At 49.8% G+C, this 12,599-nt stretch overlaps 5 protein-coding genes across 5 annotated transcripts; 3 read left to right on the top strand and 2 right to left on the bottom strand.

The window, feature by feature from the left end:
- Nucleotides 1-3,524: 3,524 nt before the first annotated feature.
- On the top strand, nt 3,525-3,951 carry LOC115909938 (histone H4). Its single transcript, XM_030959687.1, has one exon. It carries the CDS (start codon nt 3,580-3,582, stop codon nt 3,889-3,891), a length of 312 nt encoding a protein of 103 aa, XP_030815547.1. The 5' UTR covers nt 3,525-3,579; the 3' UTR covers nt 3,892-3,951.
- A 615-nt stretch (nt 3,952-4,566) lies between these two features.
- Nucleotides 4,567-5,093, bottom strand: LOC115909921 (histone H2A type 2-C-like). Its single transcript, XM_030959670.1, has one exon. The coding sequence runs from the start codon at nt 5,020-5,022 to the stop codon at nt 4,633-4,635; it is 390 nt and encodes a 129-aa protein (XP_030815530.1). The 5' UTR covers nt 5,023-5,093; the 3' UTR covers nt 4,567-4,632.
- A 1,172-nt stretch (nt 5,094-6,265) lies between these two features.
- LOC115909913 (histone H3) lies at nt 6,266-6,793 on the top strand. Its single transcript, XM_030959660.1, has one exon. It carries the CDS (start codon nt 6,314-6,316, stop codon nt 6,722-6,724), a length of 411 nt encoding a protein of 136 aa, XP_030815520.1. The 5' UTR covers nt 6,266-6,313; the 3' UTR covers nt 6,725-6,793.
- Nucleotides 6,794-7,628: 835 nt separating this feature from the next.
- Nucleotides 7,629-8,154, top strand: LOC115909927 (histone H2A type 2-C-like). The gene has a single exon (XM_030959676.1). The coding sequence runs from the start codon at nt 7,700-7,702 to the stop codon at nt 8,087-8,089; it is 390 nt and encodes a 129-aa protein (XP_030815536.1). The 5' UTR covers nt 7,629-7,699; the 3' UTR covers nt 8,090-8,154.
- Nucleotides 8,155-8,743: 589 nt separating this feature from the next.
- LOC115909937 (histone H4) lies at nt 8,744-9,190 on the bottom strand. Its single transcript, XM_030959686.1, has one exon. The coding sequence runs from the start codon at nt 9,134-9,136 to the stop codon at nt 8,825-8,827; it is 312 nt and encodes a 103-aa protein (XP_030815546.1). The 5' UTR covers nt 9,137-9,190; the 3' UTR covers nt 8,744-8,824.
- Between the last annotated feature and the right edge of the window lie 3,409 nt (nt 9,191-12,599).

Consider the following 12,599-nt stretch of genomic DNA (forward strand, 5'->3'; position numbering starts at 1 on the left):
GGCACAATGTAGGCTGAGAGCCAGAGCCCTGTGTAACTCACCATGAAAGGATGCTCTCCTTAAGTGGTGCTCCCTTCCTGTTATTCACCAGAGGTGTGAAGGTGAAACAGGTACTGGCTCTAGAAAAGGCTGTTGGGGCCATCTCTCTAGAGCAGGAGTATTGCAAGTTAGCATTTGGGAGCTCGCTGTGTAGGCTGTTTTCCCATAGAAGGAAACAAAAATGTTTTGCAGAGTTGTTCACTGAGTAAGGGTTGTGCTGTAGTTCGTGTTTTTACTGTACGTGCTTTGCAGCCTGGCAGCCCATGGTCTGGTGCCAGAGTAGCACTATCTCAGGTCAGTATGTTGTGCAGATTGCCAGGGGCGCTGGAAGGGCTGGCTGGGGCCTGAATTTCCCCCTGATATATTAATGAGGTCAGCAACTTGTCACCTCTGCTGTCATACAGGTAGGAATTCAGGAGTCTGGCTTCAGAGGCTCATGGGACTATATATATACTGTTTTGGACACATTCAGGAAGAATATATTTCAGCTATTTTGCCTGCAAATTGCCTTGGTCTCAGAAAAGATTGACTTCTATATTGACTGTATTAAAACGAATTCTTGCTCTTTCTGGCACAGTTTTTTTTTTTTTTTTTGGTTTTTTTTTTTTTTGGAACTGAAAATGCCATCAAGATTTTGTTGACTTGGTTTTGAAATAGGGAATAGGGTAAGAACTTTAACTTTTGTGTTCTGTTTGAGGTCAGTAGTTTGTAACATCTGACATTTAATTGTGTGGTTAGCAAGGCTTGCACAGAAGGGCAGCATTGAGCAGCCAGGAGCAGGGAGCAGCAGACATGCAGCTGTGTGGAGGTGGTGAGTAAAGAGAAACCTGCTGGCGTTTGAAATTACTCAAAGCTGTTGAGGAAGGGGCCTGGTGATCAGTAAGGTGAACTTTTGAGTAATTCCAATGTTAATTGCCAAATCTAAGACATGGTCTTTTTATCTAAAAATTCACTTGGATAACAAAAAAAAGGGAGAAAGAAAATAAATGGAACCAAAACCAAAATGGAGGAAAAATTGCAATCTGTTCTTGTTTTATCAATTTTTTAGGCCTTGGTGTGCTTGACTTCATAGAAAGGTTTTCAAGGGTTATCACTATCAGTTACACCAGTGGATGAAGAGAGGAATTTTTGTTTGCATTTCACACTAATGAAAGTAAAGATGGATTCTTAATCTTCAAGTCTGTTTGGGTTTAGATTTTTATTATTTTCATTTTACCACATATGCTTATTGTCCCTACATGGAGAATGGTCTTCTCTTTATTTTGTGGTTTTGTTTGGGTCTTCTGGGTTGTTTTGGTTTGTTGTTTTTCTTTTTTTTTTACCTTCCCCTTGGGTAGCACGATCATCTGGTTATGGTCCCTTCAAACTTGAGGGACACGCAAGCTCTGTTAGGCTAGTATTGGGAACACAAAAGCTGTAAGTCTGGGAGACGTCAGAAGAATACACAGTGCAGTAGTAGAACTTGTTTCTTAAGTTAGTAATATCAGCAGGGATCCAAGAGTGGGGAGAAATTAATGGGTGTTATGAGCAGGACAGCCTTGAGATTCTGCTCTCTTAGAATTGCATGCTGGAGACATAATTACAATGCTTGAAGAAATGAGAAACTGACAGGAAACTTCTTTCTGGACCAATATCCCAACTGTGACAGAGGCTAGTAAATAAAGAGGGTAAGAGCAATAGCTGATAATCTCATCAAAGTGGTCCTTTAGATTCTAGTGCTTTGTAGGCTAGAGACTCATTGAGTCAGAGGGGATGTCTTAAGACAGAGGTGAATTAAGGAGCAGCAAATGTAGTTTTCTTCTTTGTGTATAGCAGTTGCTTTCTCTAGACAAAACATTTGTCATGTTTTGGGATTTGCTTTAGCATTACAAATCAAAAGGTTGAGTAACAGGTGAGTGGGAGTGGTGGATGGACAGATGAGTGATGGGCATGTGTATTACATGGACTGTATCCCTGTCATTGTGGAGAATTCCATTAACACGTGGTTAGCTGTGCTCAGTGTCTGCCTGAGTTATCAAAATGCTGCTGGAAAACATGCATGAAATGGAACAAAATGCCCACCAGCAAAGAGAGTGAACTGAATACCCTTCCCTGTAGCTGCAGAGATGAAGATAATATATGTGAAACAGAGAGAATGGCAAGTCATATAAAAGAAGAGATTAAAAGGAATCATAGATCTTCAGGGCCAGGCTGAGACATTCTTATATAAAATATCTGAGCTGAAAGATGCTGTGAAAAAATTACTTCACCATTATATTTTTAGACCCCATCATTTTTTCAGACTTACCCTGCTGGAGTCATTGTGACTCAGGCAGAAAAAAAAAACAGAGTCAATGAGGAAAAGGGTTGCCAGCGTTCACAGAGATCTTTCTAAGCCCTTCACTTTCAAGGACTTTCCTCTGTCTCTGTGTGAGTAATAATGTATTTGGCCATGTTGAGCTCAGGCAAATTCTCCATGTTGGAATGATGTTAATTGCATAGAGCCAGTGGGTCCTGAACTACAAATGGAGAACTGCAGGCATAGCCAACAGAAATGAGACATGGATTGAAAAGTCATAATGACTGATTTTCAGAGTCATGCAGTTATACCAGAAAAACAAAGAGAAATGTCATCATTTGCAACATACCCTTGTGACAGGAAAATATATTACATGAAGGAAAGAGTATCCACTCAGAATTGTGCCAGGCCTTTGAAAACATGGAGGTACACAGGAACACAGCTGGCACAGCCATTTTTGTTCTGCATTTGACATATATTAATAATTTGAATGCAGTTAAACTAATTACCTAATGGAAATATAATGCCTTTTTTATATCACCAAGGTGTCTGGAATTTATTATGAAGAAAATAATAAAGAGAGAAAATAAAGGGTGAATGAGAAGCAAACACTGGGGACACTAGGATAGAAAATAAAGGGTGTTCAGTTCATTGCTGAAAAAGTCCTGTGCAGATTCCTCACTGATCACAGAGTAATTTGCAATGCTGAGAGTCAGGCGTAGGTAGATTTGAGAAAAAGAAAAGTTTACTTCTGGCCTAAGGTGAAAATTTAGGCATGCTTTTCCTCATGCTTCATGGTTTACAAGACAAACACTAAACTAAGCCCCTGAAACTGACCGAAGAGTTCTTATGTTTATCAGTATATCGAATGCCTGAAGGGAACCCCAGCAGTGTGCAGACACGGTCACAGCAGGGCCATAAGAACAGTGCGCGGCGGCCGAAAGACTGCCACGTCCCTGTGCAGGGGAAAAAACGGGGCTCTGCGTTCTCGCCACGCCTGCAGGGGAGAGAGCAGGAAAAAAGCGGCTCGGGGGAGCCGAGGGGCTGGGGACTGGGAGAGCGGCGGGGGACGGGGGCAGAGCGGGAGGCGGGGAAAGCAGCCGGGCCCGGGGCGGAGCCGAAGGGGCGGAGGCTCAGCCCGGCCCCGCCCGCCGGGCCCGCCCCTGCTCCCAACCAGGTCGGACCAAACCCCATAAAGTCGCGGCGCGGGCAGCGCTGGCTCACACCGGCAGTGTCGGTAGCGGCGGCGAGTGTGTGTGACCATGTCTGGCCGGGGCAAGGGCGGTAAGGGGCTCGGCAAGGGCGGCGCCAAGCGCCACCGCAAGGTGCTGCGCGACAACATCCAGGGCATCACCAAGCCGGCCATCCGCCGCCTGGCTCGGCGCGGCGGCGTCAAGCGCATCTCGGGGCTCATCTACGAGGAGACGCGCGGCGTGCTCAAGGTCTTCCTGGAGAACGTCATCCGCGACGCCGTCACCTACACGGAGCACGCCAAGAGGAAGACGGTCACGGCCATGGACGTGGTCTACGCCCTCAAGCGCCAGGGTCGCACTCTCTACGGCTTCGGCGGCTAAAATCTTCTCTTCCTACCGGAGCACAACCACAAAATCACAAAGGCTCTTTTAAGAGCCACCCACCTATTCCTTGAAAAGAGCTGTGTCGCTGTGTTGTGATCTTTTGTTTATCGCTGTATTTATCTGTGTTTCATTCTCCTTCACAAAGCAACCGTCTTCTTTCCATCTCGCTCTCCTATTTAAGGTAGGCTGGGCCGCTGTTCTTTAGCGCCCTTTTGGAGAGAAAAACACAAATTCTACACAGGGCGAGAGGGTCAATTACCATTCCCATAGAAACTGTGAGCAAACTGCGATATGCCTTAGTTCTCCGTGACCCAAAGGCAGCGGGAGAACCCACTGTGGCGCCCACAGTAGTGCCGCTCTGCCAGGGCGGGTTTGGCGCCCGCGCCATTTCCAAAAGCCCGCGCGGGACACGATTGGCTCCGCGACATTCCGCGCTCCCCTCCGCCCGCACTCGGCCCGGCACAGCGGCGCCGTGCGCGCCGAGAACAGAGCGATCCCACCGATCCCGTACCAACTGAACACGTAGTCCGCCAGAACAGGCCCGGGCTAAATACAGCGAACACGCGTCAAACCACACACACACACACACACACACACACAGAGAGCCAGAGACAAACACAGCCGCCCTTCCCCCGGCACCCGGGCCGCGGATTTCAAGCTCTTTCTCGAGACTGTGGGTGGCTCTTAAAAGAGCCTTTGGGGTTTGCTCCTGGGCTCCGGACGTTTCCGCCGCCCGCTCTACTTGGTCTTGGCTTTGTGGCTCTCAGTCTTCTTGGGCAGCAGCACGGCCTGGATGTTGGGCAGCACGCCGCCCTGCGCGATCGTCACCTTGCCCAGCAGCTTGTTGAGCTCCTCGTCGTTGCGGATGGCGAGCTGCAGGTGGCGGGGGATGATGCGCGTCTTCTTGTTGTCGCGGGCCGCGTTGCCCGCCAGCTCCAGGATCTCGGCCGTCAGGTACTCCAGCACGGCCGCCAGGTACACCGGCGCGCCGGCGCCCACGCGCTCCGCGTAGTTGCCCTTGCGCAGCAGCCGGTGCACGCGGCCCACGGGGAACTGCAGCCCGGCCCGCGACGAGCGCGACTTGGCCTTGGCCCGCGCCTTGCCGCCCTGCTTCCCGCGACCAGACATCTTCCCGCGCTCCTCGCTCGCTCGGCACACAAAGTCCCGCTGACACGCAGCGACACCGACACCGCCGCCCTCAGACCTCCGGCTTTATATCCCCTCCCTGCGCGCGACCGCCGCCTCCTGATAGGCCGAGGACCGCTCTCGGGGCACGCTCTGACCAATGGCGCGCTGAATCTCACGCTGACCAATCGCCACGGCCGCAGCGCCCACTGGCTCCGCCCGCGCTCTCCGCTCGGCCAGTGACGAGCCGCGATGGGCGGGCCTCGGCTCGCGGCCCCTCCCACGGGAACGGCCGCTCCCGCCCGGGCCGGCGGAGCCGCGCTGCCCCGTCCCGCCCTGTGTTCGCCCTGTACCGTGCTCTAGGGTGCTTCTAAAGCCCCCGGACTGAACAGTGCGGACTGGGGGTGCTGAGTCGACGATATAAAGAGAAAAACAGACACAGTGCGGCGGTGTCTGTGAGGGGGAAATAGGGGACGTAGGGCCCATGCACGGACTGACAAGGGAGGAATGCCGTCCCACATTTATACCGGGACCTCATTTAAACAGCGGCTCCAAATTTAAAATGCAAAAGGGATGTAAACATTCCTTTACAAGCCTTAATTCCTAACCATGCCTTCTTGTTTCATAACTGCTTATCAAAGTTTATGTATCCGTGTAATAACAGTAAGAACTGAAAGCTCTGAATATTTTTCATTCTTGGGCTGAGACGAGTTGGTTAAATACCGTTTTAAATTTTAATTTTCACGTAGACATTTTCATCTTCCATTTTCCCACTTTATTTTGCATAATTCTGTATTTTAATTTAGATACTTTAAGGTATCTAAATTAAAGTACAAATACTTTCAAGGGAATTTTTGTTCTTTTTAACTCTGCACAAGTATATCAATGAATATAGAAGGGAGACTTTCACACTTAAAGGATGATGAAGCAAGTTAATAAGCATTATGCAATTACAAACACATATAATGTAAAAGTGTGCTAAGCCTTGCATGGTTTCATATTTAACTTAAACATGTCATGTCATAGTAACTTCAAGTCTTACAAATTTCGCAATCGAAAGTAGTATACATTGTGGCTCTTTACAAGAACACTAAGTATTCAGTAAGCAAAGAGCCTGTAAAGGGTAGGAGGCATCTGCTAAGGGCGGGAATTTTAAAATTTGAATCAACCAATGAAATGCAGCATTCACCCGTCTGCCTATCAGAGAAGGCACCAGTGCTATAAATACTCCTCGAACTCAAAAAGTCCTACATTACCGCTGTAAGCGCGTACTTGAGAGCTCGCTCCCGTAGCGATGGCGCGCACGAAGCAGACGGCGCGGAAGTCGACGGGCGGCAAGGCGCCCCGCAAGCAGCTGGCCACCAAGGCTGCCCGCAAGAGCGCGCCGGCCACGGGCGGCGTCAAGAAGCCGCACCGCTACCGGCCCGGCACGGTGGCGCTGCGCGAGATCCGCCGCTACCAGAAGTCCACGGAGCTGCTGATCCGCAAGCTGCCCTTCCAGCGCCTGGTGCGCGAGATCGCGCAGGACTTCAAGACCGACCTGCGCTTCCAGAGCTCGGCCGTCATGGCGCTGCAGGAGGCCAGCGAGGCCTACCTGGTGGGGCTCTTCGAGGACACCAACCTGTGCGCCATCCACGCCAAGCGCGTCACCATCATGCCCAAGGACATCCAGCTGGCCCGCCGCATCCGCGGAGAGCGCGCGTAAGCCTTGCAGAGTTTCGATACTTGTTTTTAAAAAGTATTTAGATCAACACAAAGGCTCTTTTAAGAGCCACCACAAACACAATAAAAGGAGCTGTTATCGCTGTACCGTTTGCATTATGTACATAAGAACACTAAGACAAAAAACCGCTAATTTTATATAATTACGGTGTGAATGAAGGTAGGGTTACACACTGTATATTGAAATTTTGGGATACAAAGGAGAGGATTATTTTCATCTGCGGGGAAGTTATATAAATTCGAAAGGATCGAAACGGTGTTAGAATGGTCCGAAACCGCGGGGAAAAAACCCACCGGGGAATAAAGGCAAACTGCCTTCTCAGGGCGTACGTTCACCCTGCGTCCCCCTTTTTCCCCTCAGACACAACCGCACTGTGTATCTTTTCCTCTTTCTGTACTCGACTGGCCCCCCACCCAATCGGGAGTCTTCAGTCCGGCGGCTTTAGAAGAACCGAACACAGAACACGGGATCTCGCCGTCAGGTACACCGGCGCGCCGGCGCCCACGCGCTCCGCGTAGTTGCCCTTGCGCAGCAGCCGGTGCACGCGGCCCACGGGGAACTGCAGCCCGGCCCGCGACGAGCGCGACTTGGCTGTTCCGAGCACGGAACAGAGGGCGAACACAGGGCGGGACGGGGCAGCGCGGCTCCGCCGGCCCGGGCGGGAGCGGCCGTTCCCGTGGGAGGGGCCGCGAGCCGAGGCCCGCCCATCGCGGCTCGTCACTGGCCGAGCGGAGAGCGCGGGCGGAGCCAGTGGGCGCTGCGGCCGTGGCGATTGGTCAGCGTGAGATTCAGCGCGCCATTGGTCAGAGCGTGCCCCGAGAGCGGTCCTCGGCCTATCAGGAGGCGGCGGTCGCGCGCAGGGAGGGGATATAAAGCCGGAGGTCTGAGGGCGGCGGTGTCGGTGTCGCTGCGTGTCAGCGGGACTTTGTGTGCCGAGCGAGCGAGGAGCGCGGGAAGATGTCTGGTCGCGGGAAGCAGGGCGGCAAGGCGCGGGCCAAGGCCAAGTCGCGCTCGTCGCGGGCCGGGCTGCAGTTCCCCGTGGGCCGCGTGCACCGGCTGCTGCGCAAGGGCAACTACGCGGAGCGCGTGGGCGCCGGCGCGCCGGTGTACCTGGCGGCCGTGCTGGAGTACCTGACGGCCGAGATCCTGGAGCTGGCGGGCAACGCGGCCCGCGACAACAAGAAGACGCGCATCATCCCCCGCCACCTGCAGCTCGCCATCCGCAACGACGAGGAGCTCAACAAGCTGCTGGGCAAGGTGACGATCGCGCAGGGCGGCGTGCTGCCCAACATCCAGGCCGTGCTGCTGCCCAAGAAGACTGAGAGCCACAAAGCCAAGACCAAGTAGAGCGGGCGGCGGAAACGTCCGGAGCCCAGGAGCAAACCCCAAAGGCTCTTTTAAGAGCCACCCACAGTCTCGAGAAAGAGCTTGAAATCCGCGGCCCGGGTGCCGGGGGAAGGGCGGCTGTGTTTGTCTCTGGCTCTCTGTGTGTGTGTGTGTGTGTGTGTGTGGTTTGACGCGTGTTCGCTGTATTTAGCCCGGGCCTGTTCTGGCGGACTACGTGTTCAGTTGGTACGGGATCGGTGGGATCGCTCTGTTCTCGGCGCGCACGGCGCCGCTGTGCCGGGCCGAGTGCGGGCGGAGGGGAGCGCGGAATGTCGCGGAGCCAATCGTGTCCCGCGCGGGCTTTTGGAAATGGCGCGGGCGCCAAACCCGCCCTGGCAGAGCGGCACTACTGTGGGCGCCACAGTGGGTTCTCCCGCTGCCTTTGGGTCACGGAGAACTAAGGCATATCGCAGTTTGCTCACAGTTTCTATGGGAATGGTAATTGACCCTCTCGCCCTGTGTAGAATTTGTGTTTTTCTCTCCAAAAGGGCGCTAAAGAACAGCGGCCCAGCCTACCTTAAATAGGAGAGCGAGATGGAAAGAAGACGGTTGCTTTGTGAAGGAGAATGAAACACAAATACAGCGATAAACAAAAGATCACAACACAGCGACACAGCTCTTTTCAAGGAATAGGTGGGTGGCTCTTAAAAGAGCCTTTGTGATTTTGTGGTTGTGCTCCGGTAGGAAGAGAAGATTTTAGCCGCCGAAGCCGTAGAGAGTGCGACCCTGGCGCTTGAGGGCGTAGACCACGTCCATGGCCGTGACCGTCTTCCTCTTGGCGTGCTCCGTGTAGGTGACGGCGTCGCGGATGACGTTCTCCAGGAAGACCTTGAGCACGCCGCGCGTCTCCTCGTAGATGAGCCCCGAGATGCGCTTGACGCCGCCGCGCCGAGCCAGGCGGCGGATGGCCGGCTTGGTGATGCCCTGGATGTTGTCGCGCAGCACCTTGCGGTGGCGCTTGGCGCCGCCCTTGCCGAGCCCCTTACCGCCCTTGCCCCGGCCAGACATGGTCACACACACTCGCCGCCGCTACCGACACTGCCGGTGTGAGCCAGCGCTGCCCGCGCCGCGACTTTATGGGGTTTGGTCCGACCTGGTTGGGAGCAGGGGCGGGCCCGGCGGGCGGGGCCGGGCTGAGCCTCCGCCCCTTCGGCTCCGCCCCGGGCCCGGCTGCTTTCCCCGCCTCCCGCTCTGCCCCCGTCCCCCGCCGCTCTCCCAGTCCCCAGCCCCTCGGCTCCCCCGAGCCGCTTTTCCTTGCTTCGTCCCCTCCGGGCAGTGGCGGCCCCGGCGCTGTCCATGAAGTTCTGTCCGGTCCCCGCGGTGCTGTCGGTCCAGGCTCGCTGTGTCCCGGCTCGGGTTCCCGGGATGGCTGCAGCCCCTGCACCCTGGCGCTGGGGCTCGGCCGGCTTGGCCGCCTCCGCGAACATTTAGCGTGTGTGGGCTCTGCGGTCTTCCGGTACCCGTTCCCGAAAAGCGAAAAGCATTGGGAGCCTCTTTCCCGAACTTCGCTCTCTTCTCTCCTGCTGCACAGCATTTTCTTTCTCTCTTCTCTCCTGCGGCACAGTAATTTCTTTCTAACTTTGCCACATCACTTTTTCTACCCGATGACATAACAGAAACATGTCTCGTCTTCCTATTGTTGTTGCTCTCTCAGATTTACAATGCGTATTTTCTACCTTACTACGTTGTTTTATCTAAAGCACAATATATATTCTTTTTTACCTGTCAAATTTCGGTATAAATTACCTACCTTTTGGAAATACTAATTTTTTCCATGCACGGATGCAGGTATTATAATGTGATTTTGTTTCATTTCCTTTAGTGAGTAGCACCAAATCCTATAAATATTTTGTTTTCATGCTGTGTACTGTATACTGGGAATTTATATGACAGTACTTCTTATAAAGAAACTTAACCAAGTGCAGCCTACAATGAAAATAATTGCCAGGAAAGTGTATGTCCACTTCATTAGTCTTTCTCCTTTTTTAGATATGTGGTTTTGGCCTACATGTAACAGGAACCCTGTTAAGCACCACTTCACGTGAATATATATGTATGAATATTAGAAAATAATTAATAGCTTAATAATGTATAAAAGCACTGGCTAACCATGGCAAGTATTGTGTTAATTAATCATAAAAATTCTGAAAGAATTTCCAACAGTTTTTCTTAATTTATTTCCCCCATTTAAGTTTTCCTCGATGGGTTTTTTTAGGGGAGTTATGTTTTTCTGAGGGATTTGGTTGTGTTTGGTTTTCTGCTTGGTTTGCTTTTGGCTTGGTTTGGTTTTTTCTTTCACAAAATCAGCAGGGAACTATTATTTTATGTTGAAGATATTTTGATTTGTATGTTACAAACACACAAAGTTGAGTTCTTTATATTTCACCAGTGAGGACCAGCACTGAATATGAGCATGTCAACTGTGAACTGAATCTCAAAATTACGCCCAGCCACAGCAGAAATTGCTGTGAAATGACTGCCCTGGGCTTTTTATGCCCCCAGATGTTTACAGATATGCAGAGCCTTAGAAAGCAAGGGGTTTTGATCACTGTATTTTTATTTAGCACTTTTTTGAATAATATTTTCACTCACTTATGAGCCATCTGGTTGTATTCCCCTCTTTTATCTACTACAATGCATGCTGAAGAATCCATCTGATAATCTCCTTTTCTATCCAAGATTTAAAATCTTCACAAAACTGCAAACAGCAGGGACACACTTTTCCTTGAATTTTGGTTGTTTACTTGAAATTCCAAGGGCTGAAGACTAGATGAAAGTTCTCTTGGAAGCTTTGCTTCATTCATCTGCAATTTACACCATTAAGTTAGAAATAAATCTTCCTCTTTTGTGAAAGCTCAGTAAAGAGGTTTCAATGCAGCAGTGTTAAGACAAGAGAAACATCAAAAAAGAAGCAAAATGTAACTCTCTTTTTTTTAGAAGAAACAATTTATATATAAAGTTAGTTTAATAGAAACTGAAAGGGAAAAAAAAATCCATGTTTTAATGTTACAATTCAAGATGTATTTTGTTAAAACTATAACAGTGACTTAGTAAGTGTTGCAGCAGGCGGGCAGACATTCCATTCCAGCGGAAAGACCTGGAGTGGTCTAAGGTAACCCCCAGAGTCTGGTCTGCTACACAGTAACAGGAATTCAGTTACCTGGTATCAATGGAGTTGAGGAACTCCATGAACTGATTTTGCCATATGAGGGGAAAGGAAAAAAAAATCCACATAGGTTGGAAAATTTGCAAACATCCTTGAATTCCCTCATTACACTGTATAAAACCTTTATCTGCTTGTGCCATATCTGAAGTTTCCAAAGGGCAATTCCTGATCGCTGGTTGTAGACAAGAAGGCCTCACTCACCTCCTGCCACAACAATTCTGGAAAACTCTAACATGCTTCCCAGAAAACCACTGTAGGTCACAGCATCCTGCACTCATCTTTGGGAATCTGACCTAAAAGTGGCTCTTTGCAATCCATGCTTATTACCAGATCTGTACTGTTGACTAAACATAAAATGACCTTTCTCATAATTCACACTTTATTGCCAGCTCCAGCAGCAGATTTAGGTCTAATGCTGTGTCAGAAACTCCTTGTGCTCCTCTTAAGAGGGGAAAAAAATTACAGCTCATTTGTGTTTCTGCATGCTGAGCAAGAGGATTTCTGCCCTCGCAACGGTACTAGTGGGCAAAGATTGGAAGACAGCAATAGTTTCCATCTGTGTTTGGATAATGTGAGTTTTCATTTCTGTGATTTAAGAATTGTTTCATTTCCTGAAATTGAGGCATGTTCTATTGTATGAGAAAAAAAAAAATTGATATGTCTTTCAAATGTGGAATACAGACTTTTTTAACATTCTGAAGTGCATATCTCACCTTGGGCCTTGGCCTATAACCAGAAATTATCAGATAAATAAAATAAAATTACTGTACAACCAAGCCAAGAGCCTCACCTTTGTGGAAGCCACAACACTTGGTGAAGAATTTGGGTGCTGTTCATTTAGGCATGGGCTAATGAAAATACTAAATCTATGTTTGTTATAGGACATTGTCACTCTACTGGTCATTCAGGAAAATAAATGTCAGGGGGCACAGAGGAAAATAATGGCAGCCTTTCACTTATTTAAGCAGGAGTAGCAAAGATTCATTGTTTATTTTACATTATAATGTAAAACATATACCTGTGCTAGGCATCAGCTTTGAAATTTGGCATTAAAGCACAGAAAAACAAAAATTTCTTACTACCTAACCTAACCTAAGGTACAGGATCAAGGGTAGATGTCCAATTCCTGTAAGCAATCTATATAAAGTGTAATTAACTTACAGCATGTGTGGGATTTTGGTGCAGAACATGAAGCCACTTTTTCCCTTCTCCCCTCTCTTAACCTTCTAAAAAAATTCTGGGTAGAATCTCTGTTCAGGCCTGTGCTAATTCATAAACATGTTTATTCCCTGAAAGAAAAGCAAA

This window comes from Camarhynchus parvulus, chromosome 1A (assembly GCF_901933205.1).
Source record: "Camarhynchus parvulus chromosome 1A, STF_HiC, whole genome shotgun sequence".
NCBI classification, from domain to species: Eukaryota; Metazoa; Chordata; class Aves; order Passeriformes; family Thraupidae; genus Camarhynchus; species Camarhynchus parvulus.